Source organism: Panulirus ornatus, chromosome 45 (genome assembly GCF_036320965.1).
Source record: "Panulirus ornatus isolate Po-2019 chromosome 45, ASM3632096v1, whole genome shotgun sequence".
Lineage (NCBI taxonomy): Eukaryota > Metazoa > Arthropoda > Malacostraca > Decapoda > Palinuridae > Panulirus > Panulirus ornatus.
Window position 1 is genome coordinate 6,691,054 of NC_092268.1, and position 24,839 is coordinate 6,715,892.

General features: G+C 42.3%; 1 protein-coding gene across 1 annotated transcript in view; it reads left to right on the top strand.

Moving 5' to 3' along the window:
• LOC139762885 (glycine dehydrogenase (decarboxylating), mitochondrial) overlaps positions 1–24,839 on the top strand; it is a 62,745-nt gene that overhangs the window by 3,326 nt on the left and 34,580 nt on the right. The window contains exons 2-5 of the mRNA XM_071688119.1: positions 16,595–16,809; positions 18,005–18,169; positions 20,149–20,374; positions 20,942–21,138. Of these exons, the coding sequence (XP_071544220.1) occupies positions 16,595–16,809; positions 18,005–18,169; positions 20,149–20,374; positions 20,942–21,138 (803 nt within the window). The remainder of the gene's footprint in view (positions 1–16,594; positions 16,810–18,004; positions 18,170–20,148; positions 20,375–20,941; positions 21,139–24,839) is intronic.

Consider the following 24,839-nt stretch of genomic DNA (forward strand, 5'->3'; position numbering starts at 1 on the left):
GTATTGATTGAGAGGGTGAAGGCATGTACAGAGCATCAGATTGGGGAAGAGCAGTGTGGTTTCAGAAGTGGTAGAGGATGTGTGGATCAGGTGTTTGCTTTGAAGAATGTATGTGAGAAATACTTAGAAAAGCAAATGGATTTGTATGTAGCATTTATGGATCTGGAGAAGGCATATGATAGAGTTGATAGAGATGCTCTGTGGAAGGTATTAAGAATATATGGTGTGGGAGGCAAGTTGTTAGAAGCAGTGAAAAGTTTTTATCGAGGATGTAAGGCATGTGTACGTGTAGGAAGAGAGGAAAGTGATTGGTTCTCAGTGAATGTTGGTTTGCGGCAGGGGTGTGTGATGTCTCCATGGTTGTTTAATTTGTTTATGGATGGGGTTGTTAGGGAAGTGAATGCAAGGGTTTTGGAAAGAGGGGCAAGTATGCAGTCTGTTGTGGATGAGAGAGCTTGGGAAGTGAGTCACTTGTTAGCTGATGATACATCGCTGGTGGCTGATTCATGTGAGAAACTGCAGAAGCTGGTGACTGAGTTTGGTAGTGTGTGAAAGAAGAAAGCTGAGAGTAAATGTGAATAAGAGCAAGGTTATTAGGTACAGTAGGGTTGAGGGTCAAGTCAATTGGGAGATAAGTTTGAATGGAAAAAAAACTGGAGGAAGTGAAGTGTTTTAGATATCTGGGAGTGGGTTTAGCATCGGATGGAACCATAGAAGTGGAAGTGAATCATAGGGTGGGGGAGGGGGCGAAAGTTCTGGGAGCGTTGAGGAATGTGTGGAAGTCGAGAACATTATCTCGGAAAGCAAAAATGGGTATGTTTGAAGGAATAGTGGTTCCAACAATGTTGTATGGTTGCGAGGCGTGGGCTATGGATAGAGTTGTGCGCAGGAGGATGGATGTGCTGGAAATGAGATGTTTGAGGACAATGTGTGGTGTGAGGTGGTTTGATCGAGTAAGTAACGTAAGGGTAAGAGAGATGAGTGGAAATAAAAAGAGCGTGGTTGAGAGAGCAGAAGAGGGTGTTTTGAAATGGTTTGGGCACATGGAGAGAATGAGTGAGGAAAGATTGACCAAGAGGATATATGTGTCAGAGGTGGAGGGAACGAGGAGAAGAGGGAGACCAAATTGGAGGTGGAAAGATGGATTGAAAAAGATTTTGAGTGATCGGGGCCTGAACATGCAGGAGGATGAAAGGTGTGCAAGGAATAGAGTGAATTGGAGCGATGTGGTATTCCGCCACCATTTATGCCACGGTGCTGCCCCAGGGCAGGTGTCAGTGGCTCGTGGGCTCGCCCAGCAACACCAGAGCGTGTGCCGATGGCCGACCAATGCCAAAATACCCCCTTTGTTCCCCCGCCGCCGCCATCTGCCAGAATTAACTGCCTCGATCCAGCTCGGCTTCGCGCACGCGCGTTTTTGGTCGCGGGTGACGTTCGAGAATGGTTAAAAAAAAAATGAAATGTCAGCTCGCGCTGTTGCCCATTAGAAATAGAGCGCCGTCTGTTTTGAAATAATAGACTTGTACTTATATGGGGAAGATAATGGGTCTTGATGTAGTAATGGAGATAATTTTTTTTACTCTTTTTCGTTCGATCCGAATGCTGGCTGGAGCTCAAAGGGTAATGGAGCGATCGATAATTTTTGATTATTTTTGATATATTTCGTGTTTTTTCTCGCTTTTACGGTCTCATTGTTGAACGTAATGGTCCAGACTTTTGTCAGGTGTGATTATATATATATATATATATATATATATATATATAATATATATATATATATTATATATATATATATATTATATATATATATATTTTTTTTTTTTTTTTTCAAACTATTCGCCATTTCCCGCATTAGCGAGGTAGCGTTAAGAACAGAGGACTGGGCCTTTGAGGGAATACCCTCACCTGGCCCAATTCTCTGTTCCTTCTTTTGGAAAATAAAAGAAAAAAAAAAAAACGAGAGGAGGATTTCCAGCCCCCCGCTCCCTCCCCTTTTAGTCGCCTTCTACGACACGCAGGGAATACGTGGGAAGTATTCTTTCTCCCCTATCCCCATAATATATATATATTATTTTTATTTTTATTATTATACTTTGTCGCTGTCTCCCGCGTTTGCGAGGTAGCGCAAGGAAACAGATGAAAGAAATGGCCCAAACCCCCCCCCCCATACACATGTATATACATACGTCCACACACGCAAATATACATACCTACACAGCTTTCCATGGTTTACCCCAGACGCTTCACATGCCTTGATTCAATCCACTGACAGCACGTCAACCCCGGTATACCACATCGCTCCAATTCACTCTATTCCTTGCCCTCCTTTCACCCTCCTGCATGTTCAGGCCCCGATCACACAAAATCTTTTTCACTCCATCTTTCCACCTCCAATTTGGTCTCCCTCTTCTCCTTGTTCCCTCCACCTCCGACACATATATCCTCTTGGTCAATCTTTCCTCACTCATCCTCTCCATGTGCCCAAACCACTTCAAAACACCCTCTTCTGCTCTCTCAACCACGCTCTTTTTATTTCCACACATCTCTCTTACCCTTACGTTACTCACTCGATCAAACCACCTCACACCACACATTGTCCTCAAACATCTCATTTCCAGCACATCCACCCTCCTGCGCACAACTCTATCCATAGCCCACGCCTCGCAACCATACAACATTGTTGGAACCACCATTCCTTCAAACATACCCATTTTTGCTTTCCGAGATAATGTTCTCGACTTCCACACATTCTTCAAGGCCCCCAGGATTTTCGCCCCCCTCCCCACCCTATGATCCACTTCCGCTTCCATGGTTCCATCCGCTGCCAGATCCACTCCCAGATATCTAAAACACTTCACTTCCTCCAGTTTTTCTCCATTCAAACTCACCTCCCAATTGACTTGACCCTCAACCCTACTGTACCTAATAACCTTGCTCTTATTCACATTTACTCTTAACTTTCTTCTTTCACACACTTTACCAAACTCAGTCACCAGCTTCTGCAGTTTCTCACATGAATCAGCCACCAGCGCTGTATCATCAGCGAACAACTGACTCACTTCCCAAGCTCTCTCATCCACAACAGACTGCATACTTGCCTGTCTTTCCAAAACTCTTGCATTCACCTCCCTAACAACCCCATCCATAAACAAATTAAACAACCATGGAGACATCACACACCCCTGCTGCAAACCTACATTCACTGAGAACCAATCACCTTCCTCTCTTCCTATACGTACATCCTCGATAAAAACTTTTCACTGCTTCTAACAACTTGCCTCCCACACCATATATTCTTAATACCTTCCACAGAGCATCTCTATCAACTCTATCATATGCCTTCTCCAGATCCATAAATGCTACATACAAACCCATTTGCTTTCCTAAGTATTTCTCACATACATTCTTCCAAGCAAACACCTGATCCACACATCCTCTGCCACTTCTGAAACCACACTGCTCTTCCCCCAATCTGATGCTTGTCAAGCCTTCACCCCCTTTAATCCAAAACCTCCAATAAATTTTCCGGAATACTCAACAAACTTAAACCCTGTAATTTTTTAGCACTCCTCTTATTTCCCCCTTTTCCTTTGGAAAATTGGCCTGTGGGAGCATTCCCCCAATTTCCCCAGGGACCCCCCATGAACATACAAAACATTAAAAAAACCCTTTCCAACCCAATAACAATACCCGTCCCCCCCTTTTTTTAATAAAATTTCCCCTGCAAAACCATCCAAACCTGCTTCCCTTTCCGGCTTTCAAACCCTTCCCCAAACTTTCACAAAAAATTTTTCTTTTTTACCCAAAACATTTTTCCCCAACCCCCCTCACTTTGCAACCCCTTTGACCAAAACACCCTTTTATCTGCCAGTTTTTCATTAAACACATTCAACAAACCTTTAAAAAAACTCATCCATCTCCTTTACTTTACCACTACTTATTTACCCCCCAAATTTTCGCCCCTTTACTGATATATTTATTTAAATTTTAAACTATTGTAAAACCCGCTTGGGTTTTTGTGATGGTTTGGGTCCCGAACTTAAAAGAATTGAAAAAATGGCCACAGATTAATAGGTCTTTTCCTTCTTTGAAGATCATGGTCGTAAGAGTTTGATTTGGTTAAGAACTCGTGTATTACTTTGGTAATTGAGGGAGAGGAGAGAGAGAGAGAGAGAGAGAGAGAGAGAGAGAGAGAGAGAGAGAGAGAAAAAGAGAAAAGGGGAGAGGTGGGGGGTCCCGGACTCCCGCGTAAAGGGGGGGACCCGTGTTGGTCGGGTGTTTTTAACTTTGGGAGGGGGGTTTTGGTTTTTTACTTTGGAAGGAGTTGGATGCGCTAGGGATTACCTTGAAGGAAGGGGGGTTTCTTTTTCTTTTTTTTTAAAAGGGGGAAAAAAAGGCCCTTTTTTGGGTTTCTAAGGTCATGGGGGTGGTGTGGGGTAAGGGGGGATACGACCTTTGTTTACACGACCCTTTTCTTTCCTTTAGGAATAAAAGGGAGATGTTTTGGTTTTTATAAAGCACGGCTTTTCTTTTCGGATAAAATGGATATTTATGTAAAAATGTTGGGTTTTTTTTATTGTCTTTTAGTATAAGACAAACATGTTTGGTTAATAAAGCACGAGCTTTTCTTTTAGGGAAAAGGGGAGATGTTAAAATTTAAAACCCGACCTTTCTTTTAGGATAAGCGAGACCTTTTTGTATTAAACCACGACCTTTCTTTTAGGATAAAACAGGTTTTTTTTTAAATTAAGTACAATATTTTTGTAAGTAAAGCACCAACTTTCTTTTAGGATAACTTTTTTTTAAATTAAGCACAACATTTTTGTAAGAAAAGCACGAATTTTTTTTTGGGTTAAAAACGTGTTTTTTTTTTAATTAGACAACTTTTTTGTAAGAAAAGAAAAACTTTTTTAGGATAAAACACGTGTTTTTTTTTTTTTAAATAAGCACAACATTTTTGTAATTAAAGCACGAACTTTTTTGGATTAAAACTTTTTTTTTTAGATTAGGCGTGACTTTTAGGATAAAGAGATATTTTTGTGAATAAAGCAAGGCGTCATTTCTTTTAGGAAAAGAAAAACATGGTAAGTGAATGACCTTGGACGAGACATGTTCGTAGACTGATGGCGACTGGGACGAGGCGGGTTTGTAAATAAATAAATAAATAAATCTGATGACATTATTTACACAAACTGGATGTTTAGCGTTGTGGTAGAAACAGGGGAAAAAATCCCTTTTTGGTTCCTTGAATTCAAAAAATTTGATTGTCTTAAAGTTTAATTATTTTAAATTTCCCTTACAAAAATTTTTAGTTAAATTTTTGAAAAATGGCTTTTGTTTTATAAGGGAGCTGCTGCAGCCCCTATTAGATATTTAAAGGAAGTTTTTAATTTGCGTTTTTTTTTCAAAGTGACTAAAAAGTGCCACTTTTAGATTTTTATTTATTTAATTGTAGAGTAATGCTTGACTTGAATTTACCAACCTTTGTAAAATTTAAGTAATTAGGAAATTCTTTATCTCTGTTTAATACGGGCGTTAGGTTTAATTAATGGTAAGGGTTGTAATTAAATAGTCAAAAATGGGACGCGTCCGCAAACCCCCATTCATGGGTTTATTTATTTATTTTTCTGTGCGTGAACTGCGCCTGCGCGAGTCGTGTACCCAGTGCACGTTGGCCTGGTCACAGCTGATCGTCGGCTGCGTCAGGTGGTGCCGGGGGCCCAGCTGGAGGCAGCTGGTTGTTGCCCCTGCGGCCATCAACCACTTGTTTGTCGCCTAACAAGGGCTGCGTCTCGTTAAAATTTAATTCGGGGAGAGATGACGCTTTGGGGGGGGGGGGGGAAACGAGGGCTGAACGAAACTCAAAGGGTGAGCGATGCCATGAGGGAATTAATGGCCGAGGGAGTGGGTTCGTGGGATTTCAAAACGTGACTTGTTTTGGTTGGACGCAAATGGCGGGAAACGAGTCTTTTGAAATTGATTTAGACAAAAAAATTTATTTTGACCATCTAGATTAGAGTATTAAGTCTTCTTATAGATTTAGACAATTTAGTTACTCTAATAATTTGTGTATATTTTTTTATTTATATTTTCGTGTGCTTGAGCGCCGTTTCCCGCGTTAGCGAGGTAGCGCCGGGACACAAGACAGAGGTTGGCCCATCCACTCATATACACATATATATGTACGCCCACACACACCACATATACATATATAAACATATATATGTATATACTTATATTTTCATACTTGCTTGCCTTCATCCATTCCCGGCGCTACCCCGCCCCACAGGTAATCATCATCGCCACCCCCTACTTCAGCGAGGTAGCGCCAGGAATATACATACTGGGAGTATTGACGATACACTTTAGACCAAAAAAGTTAAAAAAAAAATATATATATATATATATATTTTCTACAATGTACTTGTGCAGGGCAATTTGACACCATTGAACGAAATGTTGATTGGAAAAGAGAGAGAGAGAGAGAGAGAGAGAGAGAGAGAGAGAGAGAGAGAGAGAGAGAGAGAGCATATACGAATTCCAATTTGGAAGAAGTGAAAAAAAACAGTTTTATAATTTGTGAGGTCATGAGTTCCAAAGCTTGGAGGTGTAAGTGAAGAAGCAGTTATCAAATTGGCCCACCCCTTGAGTTGCCAGAGGCCACTTGATGGATCATCATGTGAGGCAGCATTTTAACGACCATTACATGGTTTAGTGGTGTATTATAGCTTCTGCTCTGGTTAAGGTAGGGAAGAAAAGAAATAAAAAAGTGAAAAAATGATCCATGGACCTCCTTAAAGAACACAAAATCCAGATTAATGGTTTCCAAATCATAAGTGTCAATATATTGCAACTGTTAAATGTGCCTCAGTATTAACATCCTGTAAGATGTATACCAATCTGTTAAATGTGCCTCAGTATTAACATCCTGTAAGATGTATACCAATCTGTTAAATGTGCCTCAGTATTAACATCCTGTAAGATGTATACCAATCTGTTAAATGTGCCTCAGTATTAACATCCTGTAAGATGTATATCAATCTGTTAAATGTGCTTCAGTATTAACATCCTGTAAGATGTATATCAATCTCGTGACCAAATATATCTTGAATAATCTACTATTACTCCTAAGAAGATGTACTGTTGTGGGTAGACATTTTGCGAAAGTCGTTAGGGATCGCATTTATATGGGAATATCATCTCGTGGATCTTCTGCAGGAGGGATGAATGGAAACACCTTGAAAAGCATAGATATATTGGAAAGTGTGGCAGTCCATTTTCGACCAAATGCTGAGGAAAGAGAGAGAGAGAGAGAGAGAGAGAGAGAGAGAGAGAGAGAGAGGAGAGAGAGAGAGAGAGAGAGAGAGATTGTTTTACGTTTGGATGTTATTGGTCGATTTTACCACAGTCGATATTTTGCCGACTTGCCAGATGAACGATTGTGTGTGTGTGTGTGTGTGTGTGTGTGTGTGTTGTGTGGCTTAAGCCATTGTTCTCTTCTGAACCATTCTTTCCTTTGTTAAGAAATAGGTTCACCACAGGCCCCTTCTGCAGAAGATCCACGAGATCCCTACATGTCGTCATGCTTCTTGCAGTAGTAATAGTACCACAGTACCCCAGCACCACCACCTGCAGTAGTACCCCAGCACCACCACCTGCAGTAGTACCCCAGCACCACCACCTGCAGTAGTACCCCAGCACCACCACCTGCAGTAGTACCCCAGCACCACCACCTGCAGTAGTACCCCAGCCACCACCCTGCAGTAGTACCACAGTACCCCAGCACCACCACCTGCAGTAGTACCCCAGCACCACCACCTGCAGTAGTACCCAGCCCCCACCACCTGCAGTAGTACCCCAGCACCACCACCTGCAGTAGTACCCCAGCACCACCACCTGCAGTAGTACCCGCACCACCACCTGCAGTAGTACCCCAGCACCACCCACCTGCAGTAGTACCCCAGCACCACCACCTGCAGTAGTACCACAGTACCCCAGCCACCACCACCTGCAGTAGTACCCCAGCACCACCACCTGCAGTAGTACCCCAGCACCACCACCTGCAGTAGTACCACAGTACCCCAGCACCACCACCTGCAGTTAGTACCCCACACCACCCCTGCAGTAAGTACCCCGCACCACCACCTGCATTTAGTACCACAAGCACCCCACCTGCAGTAGTACCCCAGCACCCCCAACCTGCAGTAGTACCCCGCACCACCCCTCCCAGTAGTATCCACAGTACCCAGCACCACCACCTGCAGTAGTACCCCAGCACCACCACCTGCAGTAGTACCACAGTACCCCAGCACCACCACCTGCAGTAGTACCCCAGCACCACCACCTGCAGTAGTACCAAACAGTACCCCAGCACCACCACCTGCAGTAGTACCCCAGCACCACCACCTGCAGTAGTACCACAGTACCCCCAGCTGCGCTTCCTGCAGTAGCAGGATCACTACGTCATCTCGTTCGTTCATCTGTGTGTAAACATACGTTGCCATAGTTCCGGTACGAAAATAGACCATTTCACAAATCTTCGTTTATCCAATTTATGATTATATGAAACTACCATTAATGTTTATCCTTATTTAGGCCATAAATGAGATAATATATATTGAAAAACGACATAGTTAAACATTGTTTCGAAGGGCGTGGAACCTATATTTAGACCAGGTTTCGGGGGGGTGTTTTCAGAGTGTTTGGCTCGCGTTTCGTTACGTATCGTCCGCTCTGTTACCATGGCGGTACCTTGAAGGTCAACCTAACCTCCCCCCGGCCTGTGGGTTGCCCCATACCGGTAGATAACCGTACATGTGGGGGGGGGGTACATGTGGGGGGGTATTGGAATGGGTAGGTGTATCATGGAAATGGGTTTAGGGCGATTGGAAGTGTGTGTGTGTGTGTGTGTGTGTGTTCATGTATGTATGTGTGTGTGTGTTTGTACGTGTGTGTGTGTGTGTGTGTTCATGTATGTATGTGTGTGTGTTTTGTTTTTGGGGTGTGTGTGTGTATGTGTTTTGTGTGTGTGTTTTGTGTGTGTGTTTTGTATTTGTATTTTGTGTTGTTTGTACGTGTGTGTGTGTTTGTGTGTTCGTGTATGTATGTATGTGTGTATGTATGTTTGTATGTGTGTGTGTGTCTGTGTGTGTTTGTACGTGTCTGTGTGTGTGTTCATGTATGTATGTGTGTATGTTTGTACGTGTGTGTGCATGTTTGTACGTGTGTGTGTGTGTGTGTTCGTGTGTGTGTGTGTGTGTGTCATGGAGAGGCCATAATAAATTGTTATTTAATCCATTCTCATATCTGATAAGTTATTGACTTTGCTTATAAACATGATTAAGATATAATTATTATAATTATTATTATTATTGTTCTGTTATATTATTTTTTGATATTATTATTATTATTAAAATTATGATAATAATAATAATAATAATAATAATTATTTTATTATTATTATTAAATTATTATTATTATTATTATTTTTTTTTTTTTTTTATTATCTTTGTCGCTGTCTCCGCGTTTGCGAGGTAGCGCAAGGAAACAGACGAAAGAAATGGCCCCAACCCCCCCCCCCCATAACATGTTTTATAAATACGTCCACACACGCAAAAAATACATACTACACAGCTTTCCATGGTTTACCCCAGACGCTTACATGCCTTGATTCAATCCACTGGACAGCAAAGTCAACCCGGTATACCAACATCGCTCCAATTCACTCTATTCCTTGCCCTCCTTTCACCCTCCTGCATGTTCAGGCCCCGATCACACAAATACTTTTTCACTCCATCTTTCCACCTCCAATTTGGTCTCCCTCTTCTCCCCGTTCCCTCCACCTCCGACACTATATCCTCTTGGTTTAATCTTTCTCACTCATTCTCTCATGTGCCCAAACCATTTCAAAAACACCCTCTTCTGCTCTCTCAACCACGCTCTTTTTATTTCCACACATCTCTCTTACCCTTACGTTACTTACTCGATCAAACCACCTCACACCACACATTTTTTCCTCAACATCTCATTTCCAAACACATCCATCCCCCTGCGCCATTTTCTATCCCTAGTCCACGCCTCGCACCATACAACATTGTTGGAACCACTATTCCCCAAACATACCCCTTTTTTTCTTTTCCCAGATTAATGTTCTCGATTCCACACATTTTCAAGGCTCCCAAAATTTTCGCCCCTCCCCCACCCTATGATCCACTTCCGCTTCCATGGTTCCATCCGCTGACAGATCCACTCCCAGATATCAAAAAAAATTTCACTTCCTCCAGTTTTTTTCCATTCAAACTCACCCCCCAATTAAATTGCCCCAAAAACCCCTATGTACCTAAAAACCCTTGCTCTTATTCACTTTTTAATCTTAACTTTCTTTTTTTCCACACTTTATTTTTATTATTTTTTTTTTGTTTTTGGGTTATTATTCGGTTTTTATTTTTTTTTTTTATTTTATTATTATTTTTTATTTATTATTTTTGTTTTTTATTTTTATTATTTTTAAATTTTTTGTTTTATTATTTTATTTGTTTATATTATTATTTTATGATTATTATTTTGATTATGGTTTATTATTTTGTTATATTATTTTTTATTATTATTTTTATTATTATTTTTTTTTATTATTCTTTTATATCATTTTTTGTGATATTATTATTATTATTATTATTATTAATTTGTTTTATTATTTTATTTATATTATCATTATTATTATTATTTATTTTTTATTATTATTGATATTATTATTATTATTATTATTATTATTATTATTATTATTATCTCGGAAAGCAAAAATGGGTATGTTTGAAGAATAGTGGTTCCAACAATGGTTGTTATGGTTGCGAGGCGTGGGCTTATGGATAGAGTTGTGCGCAGGAGGATGGATGTGCTGGAAATGAGATGTTTGAGGACAATGTGTGGTGTGAGGTGGTTTGATCGAGTAAGTAACGTAAGGGTAAGAGAGATGTGTGGAAATAAAAAGAGCGTGGTTGAGAGAGCAGATGAGGGTGTTGAAATGGTTTGGGCACATGGACGAGAATGAGTGAGGAAAGATTGACCAAGAGGATTTATGTGTCGGAGGTGGATGGGATCGAGGAGAAGAGGGAGGACCAAAATTGAGTGGAAAGTATGGGAGTGAAAAAGATTTTGTTGTGATCGGGCCTGAACTGCAGGAGGTGAAAGGAGGGCAAGGAATAGAGTGAATTGGGAGCGATGTTGGTTATACCGGGGTTGAACGTGCTCGTCAGGTATTGAATCAAGGCATGTGAAGCGTATGGGGTAAAACCATGGGGAAAGGTGTGTAGTTGTATATTTGCGTGTGATGGACTGTGTGTCTATGTACATGTGTATGGGGGGGGGGGCATTTCTTTCGTCTGTTTCCTTGCGCTACCTCGCAATACGCGGGTGACTGCGACAAAGTATTAAAAAAAAAAATTATTTTTATTATTATTATTCATATTTTTTATTATTATTAATTATTGTTTTATTTTGTTTTGTTATTATTATTATTATTTTTTTTATTTATTAGTATTGTTCTATTATTGATTATTATTTTTTTTTGTTATTATTGTTTTGTTTATTTTCTAGACTTTTTTTTGATTATTATTTTTTTTATTTATTTTTATTTTTTTTTTATTATTTGTTTGGGAGTAGTTATTCAAGGGGTTACTAATGATGATCATGTATTTGAGTAACAGTTATTTCTTTGCTTTTATAGATGCCACGGACGAATCGTTTTCATTGTGAAAGATAACGGGTGATTTTTATTCGTTTAGGCCAACCGATGTTTCTAGTTTTCCTTGCTGTAAGTTTACGGGTGTGTGGTTTAGGATTTGCCTACGTGGTACGCGTGTTACTGGTGATAGTTTGCGGGGTTTTTTTGTGATGGGGTTGTCGGGCTCTGCTCGGCGGCTGATATGCCTTGGGGAGTGGCGGGCACGCGATCAGGCTCGGGGTAGTGGGGTGTCGGGGGTTGGTGGGGAGGGGTGGTGTGTTATGTAGGGGCTTGGGAGAGTTATACCGGGTAGTCAGTCGTGCATGATAACAACAGGAATAATGATAAGAAGGATTTGAGTTTGTGAAAGTGTAAAGTGGGTATATGGGGGAGAACAAAAAAATAACAAACACATTGCGATGTGAAAATATTTTCTTAGACGAGCGAGAGAGAGAAGACGAGCGAAGAGAGATAGAGGAGCGAGAGAGAAGAGAGAGAGGGAGAGAGAGACGCGAGCGAAGCGAGAGAGAGCGAGAGAGAAGAGGAGGAGAGAGGGGGGATGGAGAGGGAGAGAGAGAGAGATGGGAGAGATGGGGATGGAGAGTAGGGGGATGGAGAGAGGGAGAGAGGGAGAGAGAGAGAGATAGAGAGAGAGAGAGAAGAGCGAGAGAGAGGGATGGAGTAGAGAGAGCGATGAGAGAGAGAGTGGAGAGAGAGAGAGATGGAGAGAGAGAGGATCGAGAGAGAGAGAGAGAGAGATGGGAGCGAGAGAGAGAGAGATGGAGAGAGAGAGAGAATGAGAGAGATGGAGAGAGAGAGAGAGAGATGGAGACGAGAGAACGAGAGAGATGGAGCAGGAGAGAGAGAGATGGAGAGAGGAGAGAGAGATGGAGGAGAGGGAGGGAGAGAGAGAGAGCAGAGAGCGCAGAGACGAGAGAGAGATGGAGCAGAGAGCTGGAGTGAGAGAGAGAGATGGAGAGAGAGAGAGGTACGCTGGAGCGAGAGCGAGCGAATGGAGAGAGAGAGAGAGATGGAGAGAGAGAGAGCGATGGAGAGAGACGAGAGAGATGGGAGAGAGAGAGAAGGAGTGATGGAGAGACGCAGAGACGAGAGAAGAGATGGAGAGAGCTGGAGAGAGAGAGAGCGAGCGGAGCGACGATGGAGAGAGAGAGACGGGAGAGAGATAGCGAGATCGGCGAGAGAGAGAGAGAGAGAGAGAGAGAGAGGATGGGGAGAGAGAAGAGAGCGAGTGCGAGAGAGATGGAGCGAGAGAGCGAGAGAGGAGAGAGAGAGAGAGAGAGAGATGGAGAGGATAGATGGAGAGAGAGAGTGAGATGGGAAGAGAGAGATGGAGAGAGAGAGCAGAGCGAAAGATGGAGAGATGGGAGAGAGAGAGAGAGATGGAGAGAGACGAGAGATGGCGCGAGCGAGAGAGAGATGGAGCGAAGAGAGAGAGAGAGAAGAGAGAGAGAGAGATGGAGAGAGAGAGAGATGGAGAGAGAGAGAGAGAGACGAGAGAGAGATGGAGAGTGAGGAGAGATTGCGAGCGTAGAGGGAGATGGAGAGAGAGGGAGTGGAGAGAGAGAGGATGGAGCGAGAGAGGGAGATGGAGAGAGAGAAGAGAGAGACGAGAGAGAGAAGAGAGAGACGAGAGAAAGATGGAGAGAGAGCAGAGAGAGGAGAGCAGAGAGAGAGATGGGAGAGAGAGATGGGAGAGGAGAGATGGAGAGAGAGGGAGCGACTGGAGAGAGAGAGATGGAGCGAGAGTGCGAGATAGAGATCGAGACGAGCGATGGAGAGAGAAGAGAGAGAGAGGAGAGAGAGCAGGAGAGGGATGGGAGAGAGACGAGAGAGAGATGGAGAGAGAGGGAAGGAGATGGAAGAGAGAGAGAGAGAGATGAGATAGGAAGAGAGCGAGCGGAACGATGGAGAGAGAGAGCGAGATGTAGAGAGAGAGAGAGAATGGAGAGAGCTAGCGCGAGGGGCAGAGAGAGAGATGGACTCTCTCTTCTTCTCTCTCTCTCTCTCTCTCTTCTCTCTCTCTCTCTCTCTCTCTCTTACTCGACTTCGTGGAAAATGATAGCTTAACGGCTCATCTTCTCTTCTTCTCTCTCTATCTCTCTTCATTTCTTCTTCTCATGTTCTCTCTCTCTCGTTCTTCTCTCTCTCTCATATCTACTCTCATCTCTCATTCTCTCTCTCTATTCGTTCTCTCATTCTCGTTGGTGGGTCTCTGGCTCGCTCCTCTGTTTCTTCTACTCTCCTCTCATCTCTCTTCATTACTGGGCTCTCTTCTCTTTCCTCTCTCTCTCTCTTCTCTTCTCTCTCTCCCTTTCCTCTTTCCTCTCTTCTCTCCTCTCTCTCTTCTCTTCCTCTCCTTCTTTTTCTTCTTTCTTCTCTCTTCTCTCTCTCTCTCTTTCCTTCTTCTTCTTCTCTCTTCCTCTCTCTTCTCTCCCTCTTCTCTCTCTCCTTCTCTCTTCTCTCCCTCTCTCCTCTCTCCTCCTCTCTTACTCGACTTGTGGAAATGAAAGCTTCGGACGCGTAAGACTTATCTTGTTATCTCTCTTATTCATCAGACGTGGGGTGGGGGTTAAGCTCTTAATAGGATAGATAACACAAGGGTGTTCTCCTTAGACGGTGTGGGGGGCGATTTGGGTTGGGTGGGGTTGGGGACCGGCTCCTCTGTGGATGGGTTCGAACCCGCCACACAGTGTGATTGGACTGGGGGGGTTGGAGGGAGAGGGAGAGGGAAGAGGAGGGGGGGTCTTCAATTTGGGGCTTACTGAGGTGAGTCTGGCCCCAGGGGTGGTGGGGGGAGAGGGAGGGGGGCCCAATTTGGGGCTTATAGGTGAGTCTGGACCCAGGGGTGGGGGGGAGAGAGGGAGGGTGGGGCCAATTTGGGGCTGAGTTAGGTGAGTCTGGCCCCAGGGGTGGGGGCGAGAGGGGGGCCCAATTTGGGGCTGAGTTAGGTGAGTCTGGCCCCAGTGGGGGGGGGGGAGAGGGAGGGTGGGCCAATTTGGGGCTTCGGCGAGTCTGGCCCCAGTGGTGGGGAGGGATAGAGTGGGCCCAATTTGGGGCTTAGTTAGGCGAGTCTGGCCCCAGTGGGGGTTGGGGGAGAGAGGAGGGGGTGGGCCCAATTTGGGGCTTAGGTAAGTCTGGCCCCAGTGGGGAGAGGAAGAGGGAGTGGGGCAATTTAGACCATATTGGATTGGTCCAGTTCGCTGGACCAGTCCAGTGTGGCCACAAGTCATCAGTGAACGAGGTAGTTAAGGTAGTTAGGGGCCAAACATTATATAAATCTAAACGAACGAGGTAGTTAAGGTAGTTAGGGGCCAAAATTGATATAAATTTGTTAGTAACATTTGGGGAGATAATGGCAGATAGGGAGATGATGTGAGGAAGGTCGCCCTCGGGGAGAAGTGGCCATGGCCACTCTTACGTCCGCTGTGGCCATGGGTTATACCTCATGGCCACTTCTCCGTCCGTTGTGGCCATAGGATGTGCCTCATGGCTACTTTTCCGTCCTTTGTGGCCATGTCTTGTACCTCATGGCCATTTCTCCGGCCGCTGTGGCCATGTGTTGTACACATGGCCACTTTTTCGTCCGTTGTGGCCATAGGTTGTACCTCATGGCCACTTTTTCGTCAGTTGTGGCTGGTGGGTTGTACAACCTAATGACCACATCTCAGTCCGTTGTGGCCATGGGTTGTCCTCATGGCCACTTCTCCATCCATTGTGGCCATGGATTGTACCTCATGGCCACTTCTCCATCCATTGTGGCCATGGATTGTACCTCATGGCCACTTCTCCATCCATTGTGGCCATGGATTGTACCTCATGGCCACTTCTCCATCCATTGTGGCCATGGATTGTACCTCATGGCCACTTCTCCGTCCGTTGTGGCTGTTGGGTTGTACAACCTATGGGCCCCCCCTCCCCCCGTCCGTTGTGGCTGGTGGGTTGTAATTACACACACACACACACACACACACACAAACACACAGGCTCTGTGGTTTAGAAATTAGCTTTACTGATCTTCAGTCGCTGCGGGTTCACTTGGGTTTGAATCCTGGGCACGGTACAGTACACCCAACCCAGGTGTACATCCGGGTAACTGGGTACCCGGCTGAGGCTGGTGTGTGTGTGTGTGTGTGTGTGTGTGTGTTTGCACATAAAAGTAAAGACATGATACGTATATATAAGTTTAAGAAGTGGGGCAACTCAAGGGTGGGCCGTTTTAATACCTGCCTCTTTCCCTGCACGTCTAAGCTTTGGAACTCTGGACCCTCTCATGTCTCTTTCCTCATGATTATGACCTGCCGTACATTTCAAAACTAAGGCTTTTCACTTCCTCCAAAATTCATTAACACTTTCCCTCTCTTTTCTTATTCCCTTTCGTAAACCTCTCTATATTCCAAATTAAGGCCTGGTCTTGATGTGGACTTTGGTCCGTGACTGGAGCCTCTAGTGTAAAAAAAAATGTAAAATTTTCTCCATGTAACACACAAATAGTATTCATGTACACATAGAGGAAATGAGCTGCAGGAATCTATGTGTGAGAAGGCATTTCATTTGGACACCAATGTCCAGGAATGAATTATACATGGCGCTTAGCACTAGTTAACGTACAGTGATGGGATACCTTTTGTACTAACGAAGGTCTGGGAATTAACTCGTATGTGGCATTAAGCACTAATTCATGGACAGTGACAGAATATCTGTGGTAGTAACAGATGTCCGGGAATTAATTCCAAGTGGCACTAATCACTGGTTAATGTACAGTGACGGGATACCTATTGTATTAACAGATGTCCAGAAATTAAGTCTGTGGCACTAATCACTAGTTAACATACTCTCCTTCTTTTTTCCCCCCAGTCGCTGGATGCAATGACGGATGCAACAGTGCCGGAGAACATCCGCCTTGGCCGAGATTTGCAAGTTGACCAGCCTATTGGGGAACATGCTGTCATCTCAAGGATCCGGGAGATTTCCGAGAAGAATGAAATTTGGCGGTCTTACATCGGAATGGGTTACCATAACTGCCGTGTCCCTCACGCCATCCTCAGGAACATTTTTGAGAACCCTGGATGGTAAGTTCACCATGTTATGAGTTGTTTTTTTTGAAGCTTTCATATTTTTGAGAACCCTGGATGGTAAGTTCACCATGTTATGAGTTGCTTTTTTTTTAGCTTTACTAGTACATTGATTCAGATGTGCTCATTTTGGAGGCTCTTCAATAGTCAAGTTTCTTTGTCACTGAAAATTGGGGTAACTGCTTGATTTCATAGTCTTGATGCAGGTGCTCAAATTAGACTTTTTGAAAATCTATTTTTTCAACTGTGTGTGACTTTCTCTACCCTTCCAGTTTGTCGTAAAACACTAAGATATCTTTTTTGGATAGATATGGGTTAAAAGCCCATCTTATCACGTGTTTAGAAGTTGTCAGGAGTTAACATTAGCTTTCCACACCCATTATTTTAAGTGTTCTAGGTATGTGAAAGTATACTTTGGGTTACTTTATTGGATATACATGAATATTTATGGTTATTATCACCTAGTGCATGTTGTTTGCCATGTTCAATGTTGCCCCCACACAGCCATTTTTTTTTCTTTTTGCCAGTGTTATTCCTATGAGAAAGTGTATGGTCTTGGAATTATGTTGAACACCCCAAAGGAGGTGTTCAAAAGTCTACAATTGGCAGACACAAGTTGACATTGATGGTCCTAAATGTTTGTGCTCCAGGCATTAGGATCAGCGCTAGAGGTAGGGACTAGAAGGGTGGCAATGTTGATTTGTACCCCAGGGGAATGCCAGCCTGGGGATGAATATCAACTGGTCCAGCCTACATTATCGTTAACACAACCTTATTAATCTGGAATGTTCCTCTTACAACTCTGTCCCTGAGGAGGGGAGTGGCTTGTCCATGGGAACTTTGTTTCATCACAAAGTCTCATACCTTGAACTTAGTAGCACTGTGGTGCACTAGGGAACATGGAATGCACAAAGGGCCGAAAATTAGTTAACCCATTGTAGGGTCAAAGCCCTTTTCAGTGGGGTGTTTGAGAGAGGAAAGCCTTTTTTTAAGGTACCTTGAGTTGTAATTTTCCATATACACATTGCTTTTGCAGGCAGATTTCACACTTCTGGGACAAAGCAAGATGAATGCATCAGAATCCTTAACAGGGCATTAGCATTGATTAATGATACTGTATTACCTTATAGATTCAAGGGTTTTATTGAGAAAGGATCAGATCTGTTACAAGCACAGTTTTTCCCCTTTGCAGGACAACTCAGTACACACCGTATCAGCCTGAAGTTGCTCAAGGACGCCTGGAATCCCTCCTTAATTACCAGACGATGGTGACAGACTTAACAGGCCTGCCAGTGGCTAATGCATCACTGCTGGACGAGGGAACTGCTGCTGCAGAAGCCATGGCCGTAGCATACAGGTAAGTTTGTACTTTGTGGTAGTAAAGTTACTCTCCGTGCAGTGTTTTGTGTCCTGTGAGATACAGGAGATTCCCCAAGATCACAGGGTTTTAGAAGCCTATTACTGCCCACCCTCTGGTGAGGTTTACCCTTTGTTGTCTTTCTGTAATAATGGTTTTCAGTTCGGTTTAGGGGCACCCCCCATATAAATCAGCACCTTCAACTATGCGATTTATGTCATTGCCCCAGTAGCTGACATGTTGTTTACACTGGTTGCAACAGAATTCTCTGGATTCTTAGAGTTGAATTGTTTACCACCTTTCCCTTTTCATTTGCCTTCTACCAAAATTCTACCCCACTAAGGATAAGAATCCAGTGGTTTGCCACTATAGAGTGCATATTGTATTTATTATACTTGATCTCTGTTTCCAGCTTCATCGAGGTAATGCTAGGAAACAGGTGAAGAGAGACTCTCATGCACATATAAGCATGAATATATGTGTGTGTGTGTGTGTGTGGCTTCGGTGCATTACACATGACAGCTAAAGACCGAATGTGAGTGGATGTGGCGCTACTTCACTGATATAGGGGGTAGCAATGCTATTTTCCTGTGGGGCAGAGTGGCGCCGTGAATGGATGGAGAAAAGGCTGGGGGAAGAGAGAGATCCTTCCTAACACAGGGCTTGGTCCCCTATGCTTCACAGTGCAATAATGACCAAGGTTTTGGGCTGCATGGTTCCAACCAGTCCTTCATGATTTTAACATGTAAATTTTTCTTTATGTGTAGCACAACATGTTTCATGGAGACAGTCCACCTCATTAGGTGCAAACAACTCATAAAGTTTTTAAATCCCAACACCACCACACAAATTCCGTCTCTCCTTTGCCATTCTCGACTATACACTGGCCTGACCGATAATGGGAAAGTGGGGATGCCATATGGTTAAGGGGTTTTGTGTGGGGGTTTGGCCTGGATAACATGATGTGCGTTCAACTATTTTTCTTGTGTTTTTGTTTCTTGATAATTCCTTCATAATGATTTGGTTGATAATGTGATGTGCTTTAAAGTTACTTGGGGACAAATTAAAGTTCTTAGTGTTAGCTGTTAAGACAGATTACCTTCCACAAAGCATCTCTATCAACCTTATCATGTGCCTTCTCCAGATCCATAAATGACACTTACAAATCCATATGTTTTTGAAAGTATTTCTCACTTACATTCTACAAAGCAAACACCTGATCCACACATCCTCTACCACTCCTAAAACCACACTGCTCCTCCCCAATCTGATGCTCTGTACATGCCTTTACCCTCTCAGTTAATACCCTCCCATGTAATTTACCAGGAATACTAAAGAAACTTATGCCTCTGTAGTTTGAACACTCGCCTGTATCTCTTTTGCCTTTATATAGTGGCACTATGCATGCATTCCGCCAGTCCTCAGGCTCTTTACCATGATCCATGCATACATTGAATATCCATACCAACCAATCGACAACACAGTCACACCCTTTCAAAGTATAAGAAACTGTTTCTCTTTGGAACAGTGTCCCATGAGCATTTTTCTGAGTAGACCTTTCCTGCCTGATATATCCCTTTCTGAAATGTTTTTCTTAACCGATAGTAACCGCTGTCAAGGTGACTTCTGAGTTCTGAGAATTATGAGGCAACCAGTGTAACTGGTGGGTCAGTTGGTGGGATGGTATCATTTCGAGTGCATTCTGCTTATTGGCAGGAGTTTCCTGGACTGACATGAAGGCTGTAACCACTGAAAGGTAGTTAGTAAGAGGCAGGGAGATAGAACTTTTCAACACCCAGGATCCTGGAGATTTCCTCTCAGTGCACATAATGCTACCCCAGAGAAGAACAGTTTTCTGTTATTGATTAAACCATCTTTTTACTTGATTAATATTTCCTATACGATAGAAGAATTTCAGAATTGAATTACATTAGGTTGATTTTTTGGAAGTATCTTAATACAACTTTATTTTCTATTAGGCAGAACAAACGCAGGAAAGTTTATTTGTCAGATAAACTTCACCCACAAACTCTTGCTGTAGTTCAGACCCGGGCCATTCCCCTCGGTTTAGAAGTTCTCATCGGTGATGTCTTTGATATTGACTTTTCGAATCGTGATGCCTGTGCAGTACTTATCCAGTATCCAGACACAGAGGGGACGATTAAAGACTTCACACAAGTTATTGAAAATGCTCATACAAATGGGGTAAGTGAATTGATGTTACATAACATTGAGTGTCACTTGAACTTTTGTGTTTCAATTAGTGATTAAAATGTTTTTGAATCTCTTTGATCGAGTAAGCATCAAGACTTTAACCATTCTGTATTCATCACAAAAAAGTTCTTGTTTCTTATCTACTAAAATGTAGTTAGGAATGCCATTAGTATCCATATAGAACTATATGAGCTTGTGTAGCTGTGTATGACAGTGAACTCATAATCATATTACAGGTTAGCGTTGGATTCTGTTCAGACAAAAAACTGTTGCCAGACTTTAAGTTACATGTCTAGGTGATTGTTTTGACTCAGAGGTATAATTTTTGTAATGAGTAAATCATCATTGATCAGTAGTTTTCTTAACTAAAATTAAAACTGTAATGTTTGTTTTGAGGTCAAGAATTAGAAATATAATGGATCTCCTGTCTTTGTAAAGACGTAAATTGGTGTGGATCCTGTGTAAGGAATCACTTCATTTGTATGCATGAATTTATCACAAGCAATGCATTTTCATGGTACTTTTGAAAATCTTACAAATCTTAATTCATCTTCTCAGACTATGGTTGTTTCTGCAACGGATCTTTTGGCCCTAACCATGCTTCGTCCTCCGGGTGAGCTTGGTGTGGATGTAGCAGTTGGGACATCTCAGAGGCTTGGTGTTCCACTTGGGTATGGTGGCCCGCATGCTGGCTTCTTTGCTTGCAAGAGTCCTTTTGTACGGCTAATGCCAGGGAGAATGATTGGAGTCACAAGGTAGGGTTCCTATGTAGTAATAGTATAAGGTTCTGTGAACTAGGAAGACTACACAGTTTAAGTTTTTTATAGATGTTCTGTTGAACTTCACACATCGGTAGAAATTTAGAATTAGCTCGTGACTGCCAAAGTTTCATTAGCAAACTGCTCAATTAGCTGGAGGTTGAGACATATTCGTCACTTAATCTTCCCACTAGTAGCACGATATCCTAAGCCCATCACATTGATGTTCCTTCTCATCATTCTTAATCCTTTAACCAGACCTGATATATATATATATATATATATATATATATATATATGTGGGACCTCGTGTATATTAACAGTCCATGCTTTTGCACAAACGGTTGAATTTCAGCAGATCTCTGATGGTGGCATAAGATGCCTAAGGCCTCCCTTAAACAGTTACAGACGAGTTCTTCAGTTACCCTTTAGCCATGGTGTTGGGAGGGCATTATGGTAGACTTCTAAATGTAGGAGATATTGAGCAGTATTTTCTTTTTTTTTTTGTAGTGATGAGTCCAGAAATCGTGGCATAATCAGTTAGATGATGAGAATATGTTTGATGGCGATGAAAATGATTAGATAACCAAAGCATGATATAAATGAGCTGACAGTTGAGACATATTAATACTAGCCAGTGGAGTATCGCAGCAGTACACTTCCACCTGAACTTTTTGTTCCTGCATGGGAAGTTGAAGCCTATTTCACATGCTTCACTTTTATCCCATTAGTATGTAATGTTATTTTATTTTCAAGGAGAAAAATTCTTTTACCTTGTACTTGAAAAACAACAATTTTTATTCTAAAGTATCAGGAATTTTATGAACCTGCTTTAGAGGTTGAAGGTTTCAAGATGATCACCTTTGTCTGAAAATGTATAGGATAATATGAACAGTACCACAGCTGAAGAGTGGTTGTGAGCAGACAAATACCATTTCTTTGTCTCTTACTGACACTACCCTGCTAATGTGGGAAACTGTGACAAAGTATAGAAACAATTATGAACAATTATACTGTCTAGCTTATAGCTGTAGTCATCATAACTGGCAAGAAGGTAAAATGCATTTTTTTTTCACCATAACCTTGTAGGTGATCATTACAATGAGGAACACTTAAAAAAAGGAAACAGGTGAATGGCAAAAAAGATGAAAACCTTTCACATGCATGGAAAAATTAGAGGACACTTGTTTAATCTCGTCAAGCCAAGTTTGGTGGACTGTACCACCAGTGGGTAATTGCCACTGCTATCGTAAATAACTTGGAGTAAATCTGACAATTGCAAGGAGTGGGAGGTAGAAAAGTTAGTTTGTATGAGTTGCTGATCCTTTTGATCTTGAATGCTCTCGCTGAGTTAAGCCAGTTACCTACTTTTGATGAACTGGGAAACAAGTTGGGCAAGCATTTTGATTGTCCTCTTGTTCATGTCATGTGTCCAGTTGGTGATGACACTGACAAATGCAGAGATTTTCACTGACTAGTGATTGATTTACGTGGAAAATTCATATTAAAGTGAAGCAATTATGTTGGACATGGGAGGATTGAAACTGTAACACATGGGTTGCATTTGACTCAAGGCTGTATGTCTGCTGTGGAGTTGATGGCATGTTTTATGGTTACTTATAGGAACTTTCAGCCTCCTGACTTTAGTTCGGAAATGTATTTGCTCTAAAGCTTGCTCTTTGGACTTATATGGGTGACTCATTTTGACATTTGATGATAGGAATGGAAAGACTGTTTAATGACATATGTAGCCTTTGGGAATTTATAAGATGAACAGTAAAGACTTCCACTAGTTCTGGTCATATGGTGTGTAATACTGTCTTAAGAGTGTTTAGGATTGGAGTTTTGTTGAATTGAACATCATTTCTGGTATGAATGTGGTAATTTGCTGTATAGAGTGATTATGGAGTATGGCTGAATTTAAGTGGAATGAAATGGAGCCTTCCACAGTTGGTTTTTCTTTTTGTTGCTGTTCTGTTATTCGAGTACAGATTTGGAGGGGGTATTGCACTTTGGTTACTTGAGCAGGCGAAGGAGGGAGGATGATTGTAAATTAAAGCACTTTATGGTGCTTAATAAAGATCAACAGTTTGGTTTAGGAAGGACTGGAATTTAGGAAAGAAATGAAGATGTGAATTTGGGAGTGATGGTGAGTAGAAACATCAAATCAGAATTTCGAAGAGGAGTTATGATTTAAGACGAGGTGGGATGGCCTGAGAAGTGCAGTGAGTGAGAAGTGCAAAATTTTATTGGTAGAGTATTAGTCAGAACTTTAATATATGAATATACGACACTTGAAATGAGAGAGAGAGATGAATATGGTATAGTGTCCACAAGAAAAAACACTTGTCTACCTCCCCATACATTTTCAAAGGCAGTGTCGTGCTTACATTCTAGTACTTTTTCATATCACTTTTGGCCATGATTACCATCTGAAGACATCTTTGCATGGAATTGGCAAGGTTTCTGAAGTATTGTAGGTCCATGTTTTGGGTCCATAGGGTCTTGATCTCCCAAATGAAACAAGTCGCTGATGAGGTTTTGCGTGAAGTACCCTTGTGATCACACATTCTAAGCACTCATTTTGCCTAGAAATCAATTGTATACCCAAATTTTTGTGCTTATAGGCAAGAATTTAGGCTTTCTCCTTTATAGAAAGGTAAGAGCTAAGCATCTTAAAGCAGAGATGGAAAAAAAAAGAATACAGTGCCCGGAGGCAAAATTCCCAAACTGAAGTGGCTGCAAGAAAGAATAATGAAACGTCCTTCACTCAAGATAGCCTGAGGCACTCTAAGGTTGCTTGTTGGTGCTTACACCATAAGAAACACTAGTCTTAGTGACCAGATGTATGATGATTTCACCCTGAGAACATCAAATGGTTTTATGCACAATAAGCCTTAGCCATGCATTGCCTTTGAATATGTATGGGAGCTGATAATGTATTTTGCAGACACTGTAGCAGCAATTTAAGGGACAGGTTTTTCAGAGTTATTTTTTAGTGTCTCCTGTTTCCTGCCGTAGCGAGGTTGCATCAAGAACAGATGACTTAGTCTTAGAGAAGAAATCTTTGCTAACTCACTTTCTCTTCCTTCTTTTGGAGGGGAACATTTCTAGCCTCCCCTCCACCCACTCCCTTTGATCTTAGAAGCCATGTATATATAAAGAACAGAATATATGAAACCCACTAAGGATGTAGAGGTTGTTAGAAGGACGCACTGGATAGAGAGTGAGTTTTACACTTGTGGAGCCCCATCTCTTGAACACGCTCCTCTATCATAAAACCTTTTGAATTTATGTATGCTGTCATCAATGATCATTTATATATTATTTATTATACTTTGTTGCTGTCTCCCGCATTAGCGAGGTTGCGCAAGGAAACAGATGAAAGAATGGCCCAAGCCACCCACATACACATGTATATACATGCACGTCCACACAAACACATTTACATACCTATACATCTCAACGTATACATATATATATATACACACAGACATATACATATATACACATACATAATTCATACTGTCTGCCTTTATTCATTCCCGTCGCCATCCAGCCACACATGAAATGACAACCCCCTTCCCCCGCATGTGCGTGAGGTAGCACTAGGAAAAGACAACAAAGGCCACATTTGTTCACACTTGGTCTCTAGCTGTCATGTATAATGCACCGAAACCACTGCTCCCTTTCCACAT